At 48.7% G+C, this 20,618-nt stretch overlaps 1 protein-coding gene across 2 annotated transcripts in view; it reads left to right on the forward strand.

The window, feature by feature from the left end:
- Map3k21 (mitogen-activated protein kinase kinase kinase 21) overlaps window positions 1-20,618 on the forward strand; it is a 34,657-nt gene that overhangs the window by 7,844 nt on the left and 6,195 nt on the right. Inside the window, exons 2-8 of one of the 2 annotated variants that reach the window (XM_008772674.4) lie at window positions 7,136-7,316; window positions 10,024-10,172; window positions 11,582-11,757; window positions 13,881-14,121; window positions 16,092-16,214; window positions 17,576-17,726; window positions 19,152-19,249. In XM_008772674.4, coding sequence (XP_008770896.3) covers window positions 7,136-7,316; window positions 10,024-10,172; window positions 11,582-11,757; window positions 13,881-14,121; window positions 16,092-16,214; window positions 17,576-17,726; window positions 19,152-19,249 — 1,119 coding nt within the window. Of the gene's footprint in view, window positions 1-7,135; window positions 7,317-10,023; window positions 10,173-11,581; window positions 11,758-13,880; window positions 14,122-16,091; window positions 16,215-17,575; window positions 17,727-19,151; window positions 19,250-20,618 lie in introns of those variants that run through there. The other variant, XM_039098122.2, reaches the window with a different exon arrangement.

Genomic DNA, 20,618 nt, shown 5'->3' on the forward strand with positions numbered 1-20,618 from the left:
TACAAGTAGACAGGGATGACCTTGGACTTCCAATCTTCTGCCTCTACTTCCTGAGCGCTGAGATTACAAACACGAGCCACCCACCGCTCCCTTTTGTGAGGTGCACGAGTGAAATGGAACCCAGAGCTCCCCAGCAGGCTAGGCAAGCACTCACCACTGAGCCACACACCCCCCCCCCCCCAGTCCTGGACTTGGCCGTGTAGCCAAGTTACCGAACACCCTGACTGGTGACGTTGTGTACAGAGTTCCTCTCACGGACACCGGACTCCGTCCTGTGGGGAAATCTGTTCCGTGGTTCTTAACACTTCAAAGGCAGTTGGGCAAACATTGCCGTGGAGGCGGGTGGATGGCATTTATGAGGAACAGTGAGCAGTTACAGGTGTGGCTGGATGGAAAGGCCGGGATGGGTTTGTGGGAGGAGAGGCTTCCGACGTAGCCAGGCACCAAGCTTTGGTGCCACGCAAGGGTGTGTGTGCACAAAGGGAGCCGAGGAACAAGATGCCATTGTCCGCTTTACGATGGTAGAGCCAGAGATTGTCTAACAGAAGCAGTAAAAGTAACGTGACCCTTGGATGTCAGCCTCACGCACATTGTTGAGAAATTACGAGCAAATATGCTTTGATTTTTTTTTTTTTATTTCCCTGGAGACTTGAAAAGATATCAATCTGGGTCACTGTCCAGCTGCAATTTTCCTTCTTGAGAAAATGTCCTTCATTTCTTTTTTATTTTGTATGTATGAATATCCTGCCTACATGCATGTCTGTCCACCAGGTACATGCCTGGTGCCCACTAAAGGCAGGAAAGGCTATCAGATCGTAATATCATTGTTTTAGATGGTTGAGAGTTGCCATGTGAAACCTGAGTCTTAACCCTGACCCATCTCCCCACACACTTAGCGGAGAGATGTTCAGACTATATACACACACACAGGTCACACTTAGTGAAGAGATTCTCATACCCACCCCACCCCCAGGGGTCATTTAACCCGGGTATCAGGTGTCAGGAATCCTTCTAGGCTCTTGGTTCTCTGTAGTGGACAAAGTAGAACCAAACTCTTCCCCCAGTGCACGAGACAGGCATTAAATCTGTCCGTTGACAAGGATGCTTAGCCTTCAAGCTCACGTTGGAAGGGAGATGACAGTCAGGTGTGGTGAGTTCATGCTTGGAAATATTAGCATTTGGGAGACCGAGGCAGGAGGATTGCTGGGAGTCAGAAACCACCCCGAGCTACACGGCGAATTCCACGTCAACTTGAGCTATACGGAGTAAGACCCTTTCTCATAACTGAACAATGGCAAGAAAGCTAGGCATGGTGGTGCAGGTAGGACAGCTAGCCTGGGCTACAAAGTGAGACCCTGTCTCGAGGAAAAGAAAAAGAAAAAGGGTTGTTGTCGTTGTTAAGATGAGCAGCAATGGGGTTGGGGATTTAACTCAGTGGTAGAGCACTTGCCTAGGAAGCACAAGGCCCTGGGTTCGGTCCCCAGCTCCGAAAAAAAAAGAAAAAGGAAAAAAAAAAAAAAAAAAAGATGAGCAGCAACATTGATTGCCCTTCAAAAGAGTGAGTTTTTAGCAAAATCCAGAGTCTCAGAAGTGGATGCTTCTGGGAAGTGAGGGGAAACTAAGTCAGGTTCCAGGCAGGAAGCTGCAGTGGAGAGAAGGGGTAGAAATGAGAGAGAGAAGAGGGCAACCCTCGGGGTCTGCACTACAGACCCACAGTCTCTTGACTGTGGCTGAGGGCTTGAAGGAAGCTATATATGTAGTCTCATGTTGTCTTGTGTATGTTTCTGGTTCTTTGAATGTCGTGGACAACGGTTTGAGGCCAGATGCAGAGTGCCCTGGTTGGAGTGAGAATTTGGGAGTCAGAAAGAGAGGGAGGGGAGTTAAAAAAAAAAAAAAAGCCAGGTGTCCTGGACTGAGATCTAGAGATCTTTGGGGGAGGAGGAGAGGAGGAGGAGGAGGAGAGTAGCAGGAAGTAGCAGGAAGTAGCAGGAAGGTGAAGCAAGGGAGGGGATGGTTTCTCTAAGGCCAGCAGTGATGGGGCTAGGGCACCGGAGAGCAGTGTGGCTGAGGCCTGGATCCACACACCTGCTCGGCTCTGATTATTTTTACAGCCTCTGTGTGAAGGGGTGTGACCCTCTCAGAGGTCGGAGGTGAATGGCTTTACACTTAGCAGGTGATTTAAGGCCAAAGAGCTTATGATAAGTTCTGCTTCTCCGGCCCATTCCTCCCATACAGTCTTGGTTACTCATTCACCCAACAAAGACCCAATCAGGAGCATAAAAATGCCAGGTCAAGTTGCCTGTATTCCCAACATCCGCGAGGCAGTGGCTCCAGTTCCAGGGCATCTGACTCCCTGTTCTGGTGTCTGAGGGCACTGTAGGCTCCTGGTGCACATATACACACACAGGTCAAGCACTTACACACAAAATAAAAATAAATCTTTAGAAGGAAAGAGAGGACGCTCTAGTCAAGTTAGAGGGAAATCAGCAGGAAGGGGCTCCTTATGGATCCTTCAGTACAGAAGCAGGATCCCGTTGGGATCCCAAAGATGATGGCCAGAGAGGGGCCCTGGTAGAGGCTATTCACAGATCGAGCAGGTGCTCAGGGCTGGGGACCCAGAGACAACGCAGTCGTTTTAAGTTTGCCATGACTTTAGATACCAGAGTTGTTAGAATATGGGGTTCCTGTGGAGAATACAAGAAAGGGCTGAAAAGATCATGTCAAAAGATGCTAAGTAGGGGTTGGGGATTTAGCTCAGTGGTAGAGCGCTTGCCTAGTAAGTGCAAGGCCCTGGGTTCCGTCCCCAGCTCCGGGGGGGGGGGGGGGGGGGGAGAAAAAGAAAAAAAGACAAGACGCTAAGTAGACTAGAAAGCCTGGTGAGATTCAGGCCTTTCTTCCACGGCTCAGGGGTGGGAGTGGGGGGAGTGGGGGTCGTGGGGGGGGGCGGTGGGGGGGAAGGTGAGGAGAGGGATGAGGAGATATGAGCTAACACCAGTCTGGTATGGTGCATGAAGCCGGTGGTTTCCCTCTGTTCTGCAATCAGTGCCCCCTATTGTGTGCAGAACACACATTCAGAAGGTGACCTTGTGACCCCGGGCAGATCGGTGATGCTTGTAAATCTGTTCCACTTTGTTCCCCCTTCCCACTGCTGACTCTCTCTCTTTTTTTTTTCTTTCCTTTTTAAGTAATACATTCCTAGTTAACGTTTAATTGAAACCCATCTGTCTCACAGAATGGAGTCTGGATCCGGTGACCTCATAAATGTTGGGAGAAACTAGAGCGGGTACGCTGTGATTGCTTAAAAAAAAAAAAAAAAAAAAAAAAAAAAAAAAAAACGCTGTGGGTCAACAAATTCGAAATGGACAGCAGGAGACTTTAGAGATGTTGGGGGGCTCGCCGCCTGATGGTCCAGTGGGTGGCCAAGTGCCGGGCTGAAGAGTGCAGCCCACGGACCAGGGCGGAGAATTCCCGCTGCAGTCTCAGAGAAGGCTCTCAAAGGAGGATCAGCAGTGCCCAGAATCCCACCTGCTCCGTGTGACTCTGAGCCAGACCTGTTGATGGCCTCTCAAACTTTGAGGGACCAGAAGTGGAAGCAGGATCAACCTATGTGCACCCGAAACCTGGCGAGACCTGGAGGGAGGCCCAGGTCTAATTTAACTGAAGTGGTGTGCGTGGTTTCGGTCACATTGCCCAAAAGATAAGGAATTTCAGGAATTCTGCCATGCCAGTTGGGAACGGAGTGCCACACAATGGGCCTTTCATGGAGCCCTGGCCTGCCGTTGGCACTGAGGTGTTAGTTTAACTTGTTTTGTGTTGATCTGGAGTGTGCAGTGCCAGTTGGTAGGGGGAACTTTGGACCTGGGAAAAGGGAAGCTGGGTTCTAAACGGTGGCAGCACAGATGCTAACTGCATGGGCTACCCTGCTGCCACTTAGGACAGAAGCTGGCTTGTCTCTGGTCAGAGCTGAGTTCTCCCTCCTCGCTGTTTCCTGGTTTGAGGAGTCCAGGCTCTGGCCTTCACATATGTGGACCTGGGGGACTCTGGACCTCTTGAGGTCCACGTTCAGTGCTGCTGCTACGTTTTCTGCATTAGTGACTTCTCTCATTGTTATGATCAAATTCCAGATAAAACTCGTAAAGGACGAAGGGTAAAGGGTAACTCCTCCATGACGGAAGCACAGCAGCCACTTTCTGTCCGTAGTCAGAAAGCAGAGCGGGAACAGGAAGTGGGGCCAACCCGTGAACAGGAGGTGGAGCCAACCCGTGAACAGGAGGTGGGGCCAACCCGTGAACAGAAAGTGGGGCCAACCTATTGCAGACCTCAAGGTCTCCCTGCTGTAACTCCTTTATCCAGCTAGGCGCCACCTCCTAAAGGTTCTATAACCTTCCAAAGGCAGTGCTGCCAGTTCGGGGGCCTCGTGTCGAAGCCACGGTTCCGTGGGGGTCAGTTCTCACTCAGACCATGCCTTCCTGTCCATCCCCTGCAAGGGTGGGGTGATGAGAAAGACGGCCCGTGAAATCCGTTTTACAGCGCTGCAGGCCATTCTCATCCCCGGGCCTTTGTAGAAGCGTCATTATTCCCTGCAAATGAAGTTAGTGATCGAGTAAGGTGGGGACTGAACAGAAGCTCGGAAAGGAGCTAATCATGTGGGTTTGTTTCTGTGGTTAAGAGTACCCACTTAAAGGATTAGGGGGCCACGTCTCTTTTAAAATAGGAATTTATTTTTTCCTTAAAATTCACAAGGACAAAATGGGCTTTTAGCTTTCAGGGAGGAACTGTCCCAGCACCCAGCCATTCAGCAGGCATTTTGGGGACAACATGGCAGGGCTGGAGAAAGTCAGAGATCCTCCACACGGGGTATCTTAGCTAGGGTTTCTATTGCTGTTACAAACAATAAAACAAAACAACAAAACGAAACCTACCACGACCAAAAGCAAGTTGTGGAGGAAAGGGTTTATTCAACTTACACTTCCACATTGCTGTTCATCACCAAAGGAAGCCAGAACAGGAACTCAAGCAGGGTCAGGAACTTGAGGCGGGAGCTGATGCAGAGGCCATGGAGGGCGATGCTTACTGGCTTGCTTCCCCTGGCTTGCTTGACCTGCTTTCTTATAGAACTCAGGACCACCAGCCCAGGGACAGCATCACTCACCATGGACTGGGCCCTCCCCGCTTGATCACTAATTGAGAAAATGCCTTACAGCTGGGTCTCACGGAGGCATTTCCACAACTGAGGCCCCTTTCTCTGTGATAACTCCAGGTTGTGTCAAGTTGACACACAAAACCAGTCAGTACGCAGGGACATCTCTGCGTATAACCCTGGGATCTCCAGTGACATTTTTGGACTGTAAATTGGAAGTCTTAGTTCTTCCCTGACTGACTGGCTGGAGAAACAGCTCTACTCAGTAGGAGATGATTGCCGCCGTGGCGGATTGACTGACTAGCATTGATGAAGGCTAGCCTAGCGTATGTTGAGGTGTACAGTGTACAGTGTTGCTGTGGGCACTGGGGGAGTGATTAAATAGTTTCTGGAGTTAAGTTTATCTGAGAGAAATATAGGTAAAAAAAAAAAAGTAACAGACAAGCAAGAGGGCCGGGCAGGCGTCAGCAGGTGCGGGCTGACCCAGGTGGTTTGCTGTCTGAATTTCTAGCTCAGTGAGGCCTTGGTATCTCACAGTCCATCTCCATGGGTTCAGATGTCTGTAGGCTTTTGCAGAGGCCAGCGTTTGATAATGAGCTACGTTAATATGTCACCCATTGGTGCAGTCTCCTGTGCATTCAGCGGGAAAGGCTCTGCTCTGATGCAGACGGAATGTCTTGGAGTGAGACGTGTATTTTTCTTGTCGCGTTGGCCTTGGTGACTGATCTTATTTGAGATGTCTTGGTGAAAGGCTCTCGCCCCTAAGAATCATTTACTTTCTGCCTAAGCTGTACCATGCTGGAACATTCTCTTAAAAACTTTACCTGGCCTTTACCTGTAAGTTAAATAAAGTGGCAGAAACGCGAATTCGTTCTCCTTGACTCTGGCGGCTGTCGTGGGATGGTAATTTATTATTATTTATCTAACATTTATTTATTTATCATCGAAAAGAGCTGGCATCTTATGTTCACATCTCACACCACAATGAAAACTCCATCTTTAAATTCTACTTCTCCATCTGAAATTATTCTTTTTTGCTAGGGACCTGGGGCAGGGTTCCTTGACAGGCTCAGCACTGTGCCCTCCTAATAAAATAGAACAAATAATACAGAACAAAGGAAAAAGCCTGCTCTGCTCTTATCTGTCTGTCTGAGTCATGCCAGGCTAAGTGGACATCATCATAGGGTGAGTGGGAGGTCTTGACATTGGCAGCCCAGACCTCATGGACAGATGGCCTCCCAAGGGTGACCTCATTCAGGAGCGGATCCCGTGAACGTCATCCCAGGACAGGAGGGCCTCCTCCATGGGGTGCTGGGATCATACTTGGTGAGGAGTAATCAGGAGACTAGGGGAGAGAAGGAATCATAGCCCATGCAGGAAGAAGAGTTTTATATACAAGTCTCTATGATCAAAATGGTTTTTTAAATGGAAAGAATTTCGCTATTGAAAATCATCTCAGTTAGGGTTTTACTGCTGTGAACAGACACCATGACCAAGGCGACTCTTAGAAAGGACAACATTTAGTTGGGGCTGGCTTACAGGTTCAGAGGTTCAGTCCATTATTATCAAGGAGAGAGCATGGCTGCATCTGGGCAGGCATAGTGCAGGAGGAAGGCTGCTAGCAGAAGACTAGCTTCCAGGCAGCTAGGATGAGGGTCTTAAAGCCCATACTCATGGTGACTACTCCAACAGGACTACACCCACTCCAACAAGGCCACACCCATTCCAACAAGACCACACCTATGCCAACAAGGCCACACCTACTCCAACAAGGCCACACCTACTCCAACAAGGCCACACCTACTCCAACAAGGCCACACCCACTCTAACAAGGCCACACCCACTCCAAAAAGACCTCTCCTTCTAATAGTGCCACTCCTTGGGGCAAGCATATACAAACGCTACAAACATATAAAGTAAAATGAAAGGTGACTTAAAGACTTGAGCTGGTGGTCATACCATGTGCCAAGACCCTTCCTGCTCTTTTCCCTGTAGTTTTGCTGCTGGAGAAGATAGAGCACGATGACATTTGCAACAAGACCCTGAAGATCACGGACTTCGGGTTGGCGAGGGAATGGCACAGGACCACCAGGATGAGCGCAGCAGGAACCTACGCCTGGATGGCTCCTGAGGTCATCAGGTCCTCCCTGTTCTCCAAGGGCAGCGACATCTGGAGGTGAGAACGTGCCCGCTCCATCTGTAACTTCCAACTGTTGTCTTTGAGTCTGCAGGGCCTCGGTGACTCTGCCATGGTGAATAGTTTGTGAGTGGTGTGGAGTCAGACGGGGACAAGAGATTGCTGCCCAGCATTCTGTCCTGAGATAACAATGTCTGGGGCGATTACATTAAGTGGGGGGGCGGGGTTTTATTTTGGCTCAGGGTTTCAGAGGTCTCTGTTCACCGATGCTTGGACTGTGAAGCATCCATGAACTTTGGTTCTTGAAGAGGCCAAATTGTGGCTGGAAGCTTGTGGCAGACAGAAGCTGCTCCACAGACTTAAGAGACAGCAGGCTTTCCCCAGCTGTCCCTGTGCAAAGTGTCTTTTTCTTAATGCTGATAATCTCTTTAACAACTAGACCTGCCTGCCACTTGAAAACACCGTTTTTCTGGCTAATGTGTTTGGAATTATTTCCACTGTCTGTCTGTCTGTCTGTCTGTCTGTCTGTCTGTCTATCCATCCATCCATCCATCCATCCATCCATCCATCTATTTTTGCTCCTGACCCTCATTGCCTGTGATAACCATGCTGTGACCCAAATGTTAGGCTGTGTTGAAATCTTCCCTCTCAGATTGCTGAGTTTCCTGCCTTTAAATTTCAGCCTCAGTCGAAGTCTGAGGGCAAAATTGTAGCTATTGCCAGAATGTAATCAAGAGGTTTGTCCGAGTTATTCCTGTCGGAGCTCTTCGAGCACAGAACACTTCTTTCAGAATCCTCGTCTTGTGTCCCACAAGAGCTGCCCATTAATTTTTGGCTTCCAGCACTCTAGGCTTTCTCTAGGCTCCTTCTACAAACTCTACCACACTTCTCAGGCTTCACCACAGCAATGCCTCACGCTTTCTGTGTTTCTAGTCAGCTTTCGGTAGCTGTGAAAAAATTCCTGAGACGATCAAGCTGTGAGAAGGGAAGGTTTGTTTGGGCTCGGAGTTTGAGCTTTCTAGCCATGAGCATTTGCCTCTGTTCTTTCTTGGGCATAGGGTGAGGCAGAGCATTATGGGAGGGAGATTTATAGAGAAACAAAGCTGCCCATATCATGTCATCCAGGAAGTAGAGAGTAAGTGAGCGAGCGAGCGAGTGAGCGAGCGAGAGAGAGAGAGAGAGAGAGAGAGAGAGAGAGAGAGAAAGACAGAGAGAGAAAGACAGAGAGAGAAAGACAGAGAGACAGAGAGACAGAGAGACGGGGTGGGGGGGAGTGGAGTGGATGTCTCTTATGTAGCAGGCCAGACATGGTGGTGCATTCCATGATGTGGACTAAACCTGCTTCCCCACATGTTCCCCACCATGGTGAGCTGAACTCTCTGAAACTCTGAGTGAGGATACATTTTTTGCCCCAGTAGTTGGTTTCTTTCAGGTTTTATCAGAGTGGCAAAGAAGCTACAGGATAAGCAAGAAAACCTTTCTTTAAACCTGGATATGTCAAACTCCCAAAGTCACAATCGACATTTCAATCTTCGTGTCCACTGAAGTCACTCCCTCCCTTCTATACATGATGTCCTTGGCAGAGACTCTTCTTAAATCCAACCAGAGCTACCCCCCCCCCATTGCCATCTTGCCACAGCTGTATGAGTGGGCCCATCTTGCGTGGTAGGTTGGTCTTGGAGGTAAATTGATGGAATCGGACAAAATTATATTGAGCAAAGTAACCCAGGTGAGAAAGACAGATACTGTACGTTCTCCCTCCTGGTTGGTTGTAGGCTCCTAATTTAAAACTGCAGGGCTCGTAGAAGCCAGGAAATGAGGGAGGAGACATTGGGAGAGGATCCCTTCAAGGCACAGGATAATAGGACTTAGCTAATGGAGAGTAGAGGGGAATGGGGGTGGGAAGGTTCAGGAAGGGAGGGAAGGGGAGGTGGGGACACAGGGGGCTGGGAGAAGGATTAACCACAAGCAAAGAGGCATGGAAAAGCCATATAGAAATGTTCCTGCTGGTACCATGCAGACAGAAGGCAGGCTTTTGTGCTTCATGGTTTCAGATGTGTTCACACACTCTTACATGTGTTCAGACGTGTTCACACGTGTTCACCTGGGTTCTAATACTCCAGAGGTCTCCAGAGGTAAACATACTTCTCAAGCTTGTTTTATGATTCATGGGTGTGTGAGCACTTGTTTGCGTGTGCGCATCCGTGGGTGTGTCTCTCTGTGTATGTGTCTCTGTGTGGGTGTGTCTGTGTGTAGGCCAGAGTTCAACCTCAGATGTCTTCCTCGATCACTTTCTACCTTGCTTTGAGGCCAGGCCTCTCACTAGAGCCTTGAACAAATTACTGTCTCATAACCGACTTTGAAAGGAGATACTGTGCTTTATGGGCCACAAACATACGGTGCCTGTGACACATGAGAAGGCCGTCAGATCCCCTAGGACCAGAGCTGGAGACAGTTGCAAGCTGTTGTGTTGGCACTGGGAATATATTCAGAGTCCTCTAGGAGGGCAGCCAGCGCTCTTTTAGCTGCTGAGCCATCTCTCCAGATCTTTTCTGGGGGAATTCTTAGGATAGAGTTGAACCGTGTCGGCCCAGTCTAGCCTGGATCTCATAATCCTCCCGCCTCAGTCTCCCAGATGGTTCTGGGACAGAGCCACCCCTTACCCTGGGAGAGCAGTGGCTTTGGGTCTGCTGGGAGCGGGGCAGGCTCAGGAGCCCCAGTCACTAATAGGGACTTTGCTTTCCAGCTATGGAGTGCTGTTGTGGGAGCTGCTCACGGGTGAGGTCCCATACCGGGGCATCGATGGACTGGCTGTGGCATACGGGGTGGCCGTCAACAAGCTCACGCTGCCCATTCCCTCCACCTGCCCTGAACCATTTGCAAAACTCATGAAAGGTAATGTTCAGCCCTGATCTAAGAGAACCTGGCCAAGGAAAGTCACGCATAGGAACACATACTTTTTTTAAAAATCTATTAAAAAAAAAAAAAAAGCAATGTGTGTGCTGGCAAGATGGCTCAGTGGTTAAGAGCACTGACTGCTCTTCTAGAGGTCCTGAGTTCAAATCCCAGCAACCACATGGTGGCTCACAGCCATCTGTAATGAGATCTGATGCCCTTTTCCGGCCTGTAGGCATACATGCAGGCAGAAAGCTGTATGATGTATACACCATCACTAATTTTTTTTTTTAAAAGAGACATTTGCCACCAAGGCTGACGGTCTGAGTTCAGCTTCCTATGTGTGTTCCTCTGACTTCTAACTATATGCAGTGGCACACCTGAACCCACACACGTAACAAACAAACAAACAAACAAATGTATAAAGTTTAAAAGGCTGAGGAAATGTTAAGCTGCAAGCAGTGATTCATGTCAGTAATCCCAGGATTCAAGGTAGGAGGATTGCTTTGAGTTCCCAGGCCAGCCTGGGCTAATATGAGACCCTGTCTCAAAAAAGAAAAAAATCCAATTGCTTTTAAGCGTGCTGTTCTAAGAACTTCTGCTAGAGAGCTAGGGCCCAGGCACTGTCAGCTGTGCAGCCTAAAATCCATGAGCTTTATCGGGGTGCCTTGCCTTCCCTCACTGTCCTAGTGTCCCCCAGCAGAGCCCTCAGCTGGCTCTAAGCTATCCAGGCAGTGACGAAAAACATTTTTCAGGCCTCAGCTTGGATGTAGTGACTCCACTCTTGTTATTAAAGCTCCCTCACTCTGTGAGCTTGAAGTTAACCTTGTCAGTTTGATTTGTGATATTTTAATTTCTTCTTAAGATAGGGTTTTGCTATGTGCACCAGGCTGGCCTTGAACCCACTCTCTATTATATATTTCACGGAGTCCTCAGACTCACTCTGTAGCCCAGGCTGTCTGCAAATTCACTATGTAATCCAGCCTGGGCTTTGGATCCTGCCTCGACCTCCCTGGCATTGGAATTGCTGGCACAAGCCACTGTGCCCAACGTCGTTATTTCTTAGAACTTCATTTTTGATCACAACGTTCTCAGACCTTGGTTTCGGGGCTTGTGATTCACAGCCATGTCATTCTGCCACGGCAGCTGGGCCTCAGCACACAAAACAGAAACAGAGACAAAACCAAGCGTGTATGCTCGACCGGCCTCTGTGTCTCTGGGACATGGGTGCTGGGACACGGGCACTCAGGGGCTTACTGGTGTGCACTTAGGATTTCTAGGAGCTTACACCGCAGATGACAGGGACTCCTGGTTTGGAGTGACAGGTGTCAATCTGGGCACTCAGCCGTCTGGGAGATGATTGTTGCTGTACCGAGAGAGGAAAGTAATGTGATTCTCGTTTGTCGCAGAGTGCTGGGAACAAGACCCTCATATCCGCCCCTCGTTTGCCTTGATTCTTAAACAGCTGACTGCGATCGAAGAGGCAGTGCTGACCGACTTGCCCCAGGAGTCCTTCCATTCCATGCAGGAAGACTGGAAACTGGAGATTCAGCAAATGTTCAGTGAGCTTCGAACCAAGGAGAAGGTGAGAGAGGTCTTACCACACAGTGCACACGTGGTCACATGATCACTGCACAGTGCACACATGCTCACATCACAGTACACAGATGATCACCACACAGTACACACATGCTCACATCACAGTACACAGATGATCACCACAGCACACATATGCTCACATCACAGCACACAGATGATCACCACACAGCACACACATGATCGCTCACATCACAGTACACATGATCACCGCACAGCACACACATGCTCACATCACAGTACACAGATGATCACCACACAGCACACACATGCTCACATCACATTAACAGATGATCACCACACAGTACATACATGCTCACATCACAGTACACAGATGATCACCACACAGTACACACATGCTCACATCACAGTACACAGATGATCACCACACAGTACACACATGATCACATCACAGTACACAGATGATCACCACACAGTACACACATGCTCACATCACAGTACACAGATGATCACCACACAGTACACACATGCTCACATCACAGTACACAGATGATCACCACACAGTACACACCTGATCACATCACAGTACACAGATGATCACCACACAGTACACACATGCTCACAGCACAGTACACATGATCACTACATAGCACACACATGCTCACATCACAGTACACAGATGATCACCACACAGTACACACATGCTCACATCACAGCACACATATGATTACCGCACAGCACACACATGCTCACATTACAGAACACACATGAAGTCTGCAGGAGTATGAGCATTAGTCATAACATGTAACTACGAGTATTATCCTTTAACTCGCTGGGTTGTAACTGTAGACTGTATTGTGAAATGGGTCGTTCACGAGGCTAGGGATGCAGCTTGGTTGGTAGAGGGTTGGCCTGGGGTTCAAGATGCCCTGGGTTCTATCCCGGAACCTCATAAATCTGAGAGTGTGAATAACAGGAGCTTGTTCCTCAGAGCGCTCACCAGGTAGAGGCAGGAGGAGGAGAAGTTCCAGGTCATCCGTGGAAACTCACTGAGCTTGAGGCCAACCTGAGCTACAGAGACCAGGACTCAAGCATAAATAAGTAAATTAGGTCACTCACAGATGTTCTTTGTTGATGACTATTGATGTATGATTGATATGTTAGTTCAGTGGTCTGCAGACTTCCTAAATGCTTTATTTCTTTTTCCATTAATCTATTTACGTATTTACTTTACATCCAGATCACAGCCCCTTTCCTCCAGGCCCCTCTCCTGTCCCCCGTTCCTCTTCATCTCTGAGGATTGGGACGTCCCCCTGGGTATCACCCCATCCTGGCACCTCAAGTCACTGTAGGACTAGGCACATCTCTTCACTGGAGGCAAGCCCAGTTAGGAGAACAGGATCCACAGGTAGACAACAGTTTCAGGGACAGCCCCCATCCATTGTTAGGGGACCCACATAAAGACCAAGTTACACATCTGCTACAAATTTGCAGGGGTCCTGGGTGGAACCTTTGTACACTCTTTGGCTGGTTGAGCCTCTGGGAGCCTCCGAGGGTCTAGGTTAGTTGTCTGTGTTGATCTTCTTGTGGAATTCCTATCCCTCTGGACTCCTCAATCTTGTGGTTCCCCCAACCACAAGACTCCCCAAGCTCTATCTAATATTTGGCTGTGGCTGTCTGCATCTGTTTTAGTCAACTGCTGGGTGGAGCCTCTCCGGAGACAGTTATCCTAGGCTCCTGTTTGCAAGCATAATAGAATATCCTTAGTTCTCTATGCTGTGGTGTCTCCCAACCATAAAATTATTTTGTTGCTTCTTTATGACTGTAATTTTGCTAATCTTATAAATTGTGATGTAAATATCGAATATTCAAGAGGTCTGAAATTTGACCCATAGGTTGAGAACTGGTGTGTTACCCGCTCATAAAGGCTAGAGATGAAGACAAAGCAGTGATCACCTCGGATGTGAACGTGAGCGACGCCTTTCCCTGTCAGGAACTAACAGAGGAGAAGGGACCTGGCATTGGCTTCCCCTAGGTTAATAATAGGCTAGGTTACCGGCAGCCATCTTGGGTGCAGTGCGCTCGCTGTGAGGGCCTCTGGGAGCAGTACAGGAAGCCTATGTTGATCTCCTTTTGGGCCTGACTTTGCAGGAGCTGCGTTCCCGAGAGGAAGAGCTAAGTCGAGCTGCCTTGCAACAGAAATCGCAGGAACTGCTGCTCAGACGCCGGGAGCAGCAGCTCGCAGAGCGTGAGATCGACGTGCTGGAGCGCGAGCTGAACGTGCTCATCTTCCAACTGAGCCAGGAGGCGCCGCACGTGAAGAAGAGGAAGGGGAGGTTCAGGAGGGGCCGGCTCAGGCTCAAAGACGGCCACCGCATCAGCCTGCCTTCAGGTTTGTGCCTTCAGGACCGGGGAGACAGAAGTTGGGTGCTGTCGTTGCGTCTGAATATTTGTCTCTCAGCATGGAGCGTCAGAGATGGGTGTCTGGACTCACCTAAGAGGCAAACCGCTGGGCATGTCTGTGAAGGAATTTCGATATTAACTGGGAAGGCACACCCTAGTTGTGAGTGACGCTATTAACGTGTGCTGGAGTCCCAGGCGGAGTAAAAAGGAGAACCGCTCCTTTGTCATAGTTAATATTTGTGCTGTGTCCTGGGTGTACTGCGGCAGTTAACATGTATGAGTTCCTAAACTCATACGGGGAAACGACTAACAGAACTCAGTCAGAACCCTCACTCTTCAATGATGGAGACGGAACAACATTCCGAATTCCTAAGGGCAGCCCCTTGCTCAGCTGATGCGTTTTTTGAGGCAGAATTCAAATAATTGACTTTTTTTTTTTTTTGTAAGATTCTCAAAAAAAAAAAAAAATCCTGGACTTTCCAGCATTTGGTATTTCCCTTTCTGAAAACAAAGAGGGCATTTCAGCTACATTTTTATTTCTTTCTGGCACCTGATACAAGATTTCAGTTAAAGAGGACCCAAGTATCTGCAGCTGTGAGGACTTCACTTACGCAGAGGATTTAGCATGCAGTAGCCCCCTTTGACCACAGGATGGCGGCACAGGTTGCAATTCTGGCCCAGGATTGTGACCACCTGCTGGCGTTTGGCGCCTTCACCCTTAGTATGTGCTTGTGAGTGCAGACACACTCTTACCTGTGCTTTACCCAGAACGGGGCAGCTTTGGTAATGAAGAAATAGCTGTTGGAATGGCCAGAGATTCAGAAAGACTTGCCGAGGGGTATAGATTGACCTTCTCGGGGTCAACATAGCAAACTTCTTGAACTTTTATAGTATTCTGCTGACAATTCCCATGCTGCACTTGGGAAGTATACTTTGTATCGTTAATACTTTCTTCAGAATTTGTGGGAGAAAGCCTGGTGAAAGGGAAGCTTTGACGTGATGATGGGTTGAAGTCCCTCTGCCCTATGGCTCTTTTGACATTGTATCCCAAGTATACATAAAATCAAAGTAAAGAGTTTCCGGTCTCCACCAGTTGGTACAGGCTCCGAAGCAGCACATTTTAATTTACACCTAAATCAGAGGGAACAAAATCCAATGAAGTCCAGTTGTTTGTGCATGTGTGTGTGTGTGTGTGTGTGTGTGTGTGTGTGTATGTATGTATGTGTGTGTGTGTGTGCACGATATATATCATATGTCAGCCAGGAAGGAAAGAGAGAGAGAGAGAGAGAGAGAGAGAGAGAGAGAGAGAGAGAGAGAGAGAAGAAGAGAGAGCACAGGAGAGCAGAAATGAGTTTTTAACCTCTCAATGCCCTCCCCCAGTGACATACCTTCCTCTGGGAAGGCCTTGCCTCCCATATCTATCCAAACAGCCTCACCAACTGAGGGCCAGGTATGCAAAGGCCGGGAGCTTTGCCACACAGTAATGTAATGTAATTTTGTATCTTTTAGACACTGATACCCTGGGTTCTAGACTGAGCCAACTTGGCTTGGATAATCATTCTACCTCTCTCTTGCCCTGTTCCCCAGGCCTGCAGCACCAACAGAAAGGAAACTTTAGTGCAGGAAGTGTCCGTGGCTGCACTGAGTCACCCTGACAAAGGTGATGGTTAGACCCACTGCAGCAGGTGGCCGGCATCATCTCAGGGGTTTAAGGCAGGAGCATGGAGCAGCCAGCCACATCCACAGTCACAGAGCAGAGGGAAATGAACACACACCCTCCTTGTGCCTAACAGAATAGTGTGCCACTGCCTGTTGAGACTTGGAGAAGGGACACAAGGCCATGCTAAGAAACACGCTCAGGAATTAGTCTACGTGGCTGAAAGAGTTGCTGTCTGGTTATGAAAAGACTTCGAGGAAAATAATGAAAATCCCTGAAAAGCTGGTTCTTTTCCTTTTCAGATTTCCAGCACAAGATCACAGTGCAGGCTTCCCCAACCCTGGACAAGCGCCGGAGCTCAGACAGCGGACTGTGCAGCCCACCCGGCAGCCCCCTGATGCTCCCCCGCCTCCGGGCGATTCAGTGTGAGCTTTCAACCCTTCACCTAGTGTGGTCACACAGAATGGGTATGGGTCTGTGTGAGGAGAGGGTGGTGAGCAAACAGTGGTGAAGACGTGGAAAGAGCAGCTGGCCCTGAGGCGGGCTGTGGTGGCACACTCCGTAATCCCAGCACTTGTAGTAGAAGGAGAAAAATCAAAGGCAGCCTCAGCTGTATAAGGTGTTCAAGACCAGCCTGAGACACAGGAGACCCGTCTGAAAGAGAGGAAAAAAGAAATAGGGGTTGGGGATTTAGCTCAGTGGTAGAGCGCTTGCCTAGCAAGCGTAAAGCCCTGGGTTCGGTTCCCAGCTCCAAAAAAAAAAAAAAAGAAAAAAGAAAAGAAAAAAAAAAAGAAAGAAATAAAAACCACAAAGAAGTTAGTCTTGGGGGGCTGGGGATTTAGCTCAGTGGTAAAGCGCTTACCTAGGAAGTGCAAGGCCCTGGGTTCGGTCCCCAGCTCCGAAAAAAAGAACCAAAAAAAAAAAAAAAAAAAAAAAAAAAAAGAAGTTAGTCTTGGGTCTTAGGCCATTTGCTCTTGACCATACATTTGACATCATGTCAATGCAGTGAGGACCTGGAGGGAGGAGTCCAGGTCATTCGAAGACACTGAGACACCAGAGAGTATCGTCTCTTCTGCTGAGGTGGTGGTGGATATGCTCAGGGGTAGAGCAGTTGCTTACCTAAGTATGGGAGGCCCCAGAAGCAACGCATTCAGGAACTTAACCTGCCTCCAGAACCAATGTAAAGAAGATGTGTTTCCCTGTCTACAAAAGTCCTATTTCTAAAAGGCAAATGTCTGGACAAAATTTCGATGTCTGTCTCTATGGAATTCCCCTCCATGTAAGCACGGAGAACCACACAAGTCTTAAAAACTTTAAAATTGTAAAAGTTTTACAATGATTGTAGACCAGGCTGGCCTTGAACTCAGAGAGTTACTGCCTCCCGAGTGCTGGGATTAAAGGCGTGTGCCACCGTGCCCAACACTAGTCACATCGATTTAAAGGAATCCGTGTGTGTGTGTGTGTGTGTGTGTGTGTGTGTACAGTGTACGTCCATGCATGTGTTCAAGTGTCACAGAGAGGGTGGAAACTGGAGGTTGGGCTCAGATGTGGGTCCCTAGCTCTCACCTTCTTTGAGACCGGTTCCCAGACCTGTTGGCTGGTAGCCTGCAGATTCTCCTGTCTTTATACTTCTGGTACATTCCTTTGTACTTAGCTACCTCCCAACCCTCAATACAAAATTCAGTTCTCCAACTGTTCTGTCAGGAGCCTTCACTCCGTCTAGAGCCTGCATGGATTCTGGGGGCTCGTTAGTAAAACCAGAAGTAACAGTGGCTTTCCTGTGTAGTAACTTCAGATGAGAACAATAAAACCCGGGGAAGGAACGTGGTCTTCCGACAAGAAGACTTTGAAGTCGTGAAAAGGAATTTCAAGAGAAAAGGTTGTACGTGGGGACCAAGCTCCATCCAAACGAAGGGAAGACCAGAAGGGCGAGAGCGGTAAGGGTGTGAAGAGGGGGCACATGACCTATGGTACTGGGTACACGGCACACATCCGGTTACATGTGACCATGCTGCTCGACCTGCCTCTTGGGAAGCAATTAGATTGATGCAGAGACAGCTGGATATTAACATTCTGCAGCAGGTTGAGCTGACATCATGAAGTAATGATTAGTACGTAATTTGGCATCTGTGTTTGTCACTTCATAATTTACGTATGGGGATGTTTATGGAGAGATTGCTCAGTCCTGCAGAGGACCAAAGTTTGATTCCCAGCACCAACATGGTAGCTCACAGCCACCGCTGTCTCCAGTTACAGGGGTTCCATCACCCTCTTCCCACCGCTGTGGGTACCAGGCACCCATGTGGTGTCCATGCATTTGTTTGGGCAAAACACTTATACCCATAAATAAATCTAAAATATTTGTAAAAGATTTTATTAGGTCTTCGAAATTCCGAGGCACAAAGGGATATTCTCTTTGTATCTTTAAAAATACTGCTGGTGGGATGAGGTGTTTGGCCGATGATGTCCTTGTCTGGCAAGCAAGAGATCCCAAGTTCAATCCCCAGCACTCATATAAAAGCTGGGCAGGCATGGCAGCCATCTGTAGCATCAGACCATCAAGACCTTAGACTCAGACTTCATGGCACTAAGGGAGAGGATCCCATGGGTCTAAGAAAGACCTTTTAAGGGGTTGGGGATTTAGCTCAGCGGTAGAGTGCTTGCCTAGCGAGCGCAAGGCCCTGGGTTCGATCCCCAGCTCCGGGGGGAAAAAAAAAAAAAGAAAGACCTTTTAAGGAAGACTTAGAAGAGACAAGGAACCTCTAGGGCAAACTGGCTTGGTACTCTAGCCAGAACTGAGAGACCCTGTCTCAATATAATAATAGACAGCAATTGAGGAAGATGTACAACATCAGCTTCTGTTCTCCTTATGTGTGTACACACTCGCATGCATGCGCAGAAACATATACATACACACATGCACACATGCACATACACACCCACTCATACACACATGCATGTGCACGCATGCACATAGGCACACACAAGCAAGCACACACATGCATTCAGAAACACACATGCGCACACATATGCATGTATGCACAGAAACACACATTCACGCACATACTCACAGACACGCATACACATGCACACACATGCATACATATGTGTGTACGAACACACATGCACACATGCACAAACACATGCACACCCCCCCACACATGCACAGAAACACACGTACACAGGCACACAAACACACAGGCGTGCACATAAACACACAGGCACACAGACACACAGACAGACACACACACACACACACACCCCTCATATATACCAAAACCTTTATCCCTAGCATGTATCTGCTGCGTCTGTATGTCCTGAAGTTCCACGATGATGTGAACACACATGTCTTTCTCTCATAGGGTCAGACCTCTCTCAGATGGCAACAGCCCTTGGTCGTCTCTTTTAATAAAAAGCCAGAAAACCACACCCTTGGCTTCACTGTTTGTGGACCAGCCAGGTAACTGTGTCTCAGGAGGCAGATGTGCTGGGATGCTCTCAACTTTCAGGGCTCTGAATTACCTTGTGTGGCCCTTAAGGTTGCTGAAAGGATGACAGCAGGTCCTTTAGAGCGTTACTTAAGCCCAGAGGTTATTTTGCATCCAGACTTCATGGCCCTAAGGAAATGGGTTCCCCAAGTTTGGGGGAGATAGAGTTCACAGCTCCACGTCTTACCAGAAAAAGCTGGTATTCTACTTAACTGTATAGACCTCGTGAATATGGCGTAGAAATTGACCAGATGAAGGACGGGCTGGGGCTGTGTTCTGTGTAGAATGAGTTCAAGACATAAATTTTTGAAAACCTTCAGAGACGGCTGTTAGCATGAAGAACTGGTCTTTTCTGCCTGAGTGTTTCCGACGGCCTTTCACACTGTGGTGAAACTGGAGGTGCGGGTGGTGGGCCTGTTCTGGGTGCTGTGCTCTCTCTCTCCTTGTCCCTTCCTCTGGAGGGACCCCTTCGGTAAGCAAGGGGTTGGAGTGGCAGTGCCACAGCATCAGGGCCATCAGTGGAGGGAAGGGAGCTCCATGAGCAGAGGTCCTCATGGGAAATGCAGGCCTGTGTTCAGAGAAACCAGTGTGCTGTCTTGTAGAGAGCGGCTTTCCTGATGAGAGTGGCCATCTAGAAGACAGTGGGTTTACGTGCCAGAGGACGCCACTCTGGAGAACCAGGGAGGTCTTCTGTGTCTTACGGTGGAGCTCAGCACAAGGTGGCTGTTGCTACTGCTGCATACATGCAGGAGGCTTCACCTTCTTCTTTAGCTACTGCACTTGCTGACCTTCACCCTCCTCCTTGACTTGGTGACCCCCAGAGGGCTCCGCCTCCTTGAAGAATCACCTCCCCACACTTCCATAGCAATAGCTCCAGTCTGGGGACAGGTCCGTCACACAGCAGCACTCTGGCTCCTTCTTTGGACTTTTGGTATTGCCCCAGGTTGGGCAAGAACTTGGGTGTTTTAATTGCCACTGGGTTGGGTGCTACACTTGAGAACCCACAGGGTGCTGTGTAGCAGTCCTGAGTGCAAAGTGAGAGTGGGATGGGGCTGTGCACTTTGGTGAAGCGATACAATGTGTACGTTTTGTGGAATGGGACGGGTGTGCACGCACATGTGTGTATTGGTGTGTGTGTGCATACATGTGTGTATTGGTGTGTGTGCAGATGTGTGTATGAGTGCAAATCTGTGTTTGTGTGTGCATGAGTGTGTGCACAAGTGTGTGCATGCATGTGTGTGGTGGTGCATATGTGTGTTTCTATCTTGGTGCTTCTGTTTCCATACTGATTTCTGTCATCACTGCTGATGAGGGACACTTTCCTAAGGCAGGAAGCACTGA

This window comes from Rattus norvegicus, chromosome 19, assembly GCF_036323735.1.
Source record: "Rattus norvegicus strain BN/NHsdMcwi chromosome 19, GRCr8, whole genome shotgun sequence".
Classification (NCBI taxonomy): domain Eukaryota; kingdom Metazoa; phylum Chordata; class Mammalia; order Rodentia; family Muridae; genus Rattus; species Rattus norvegicus.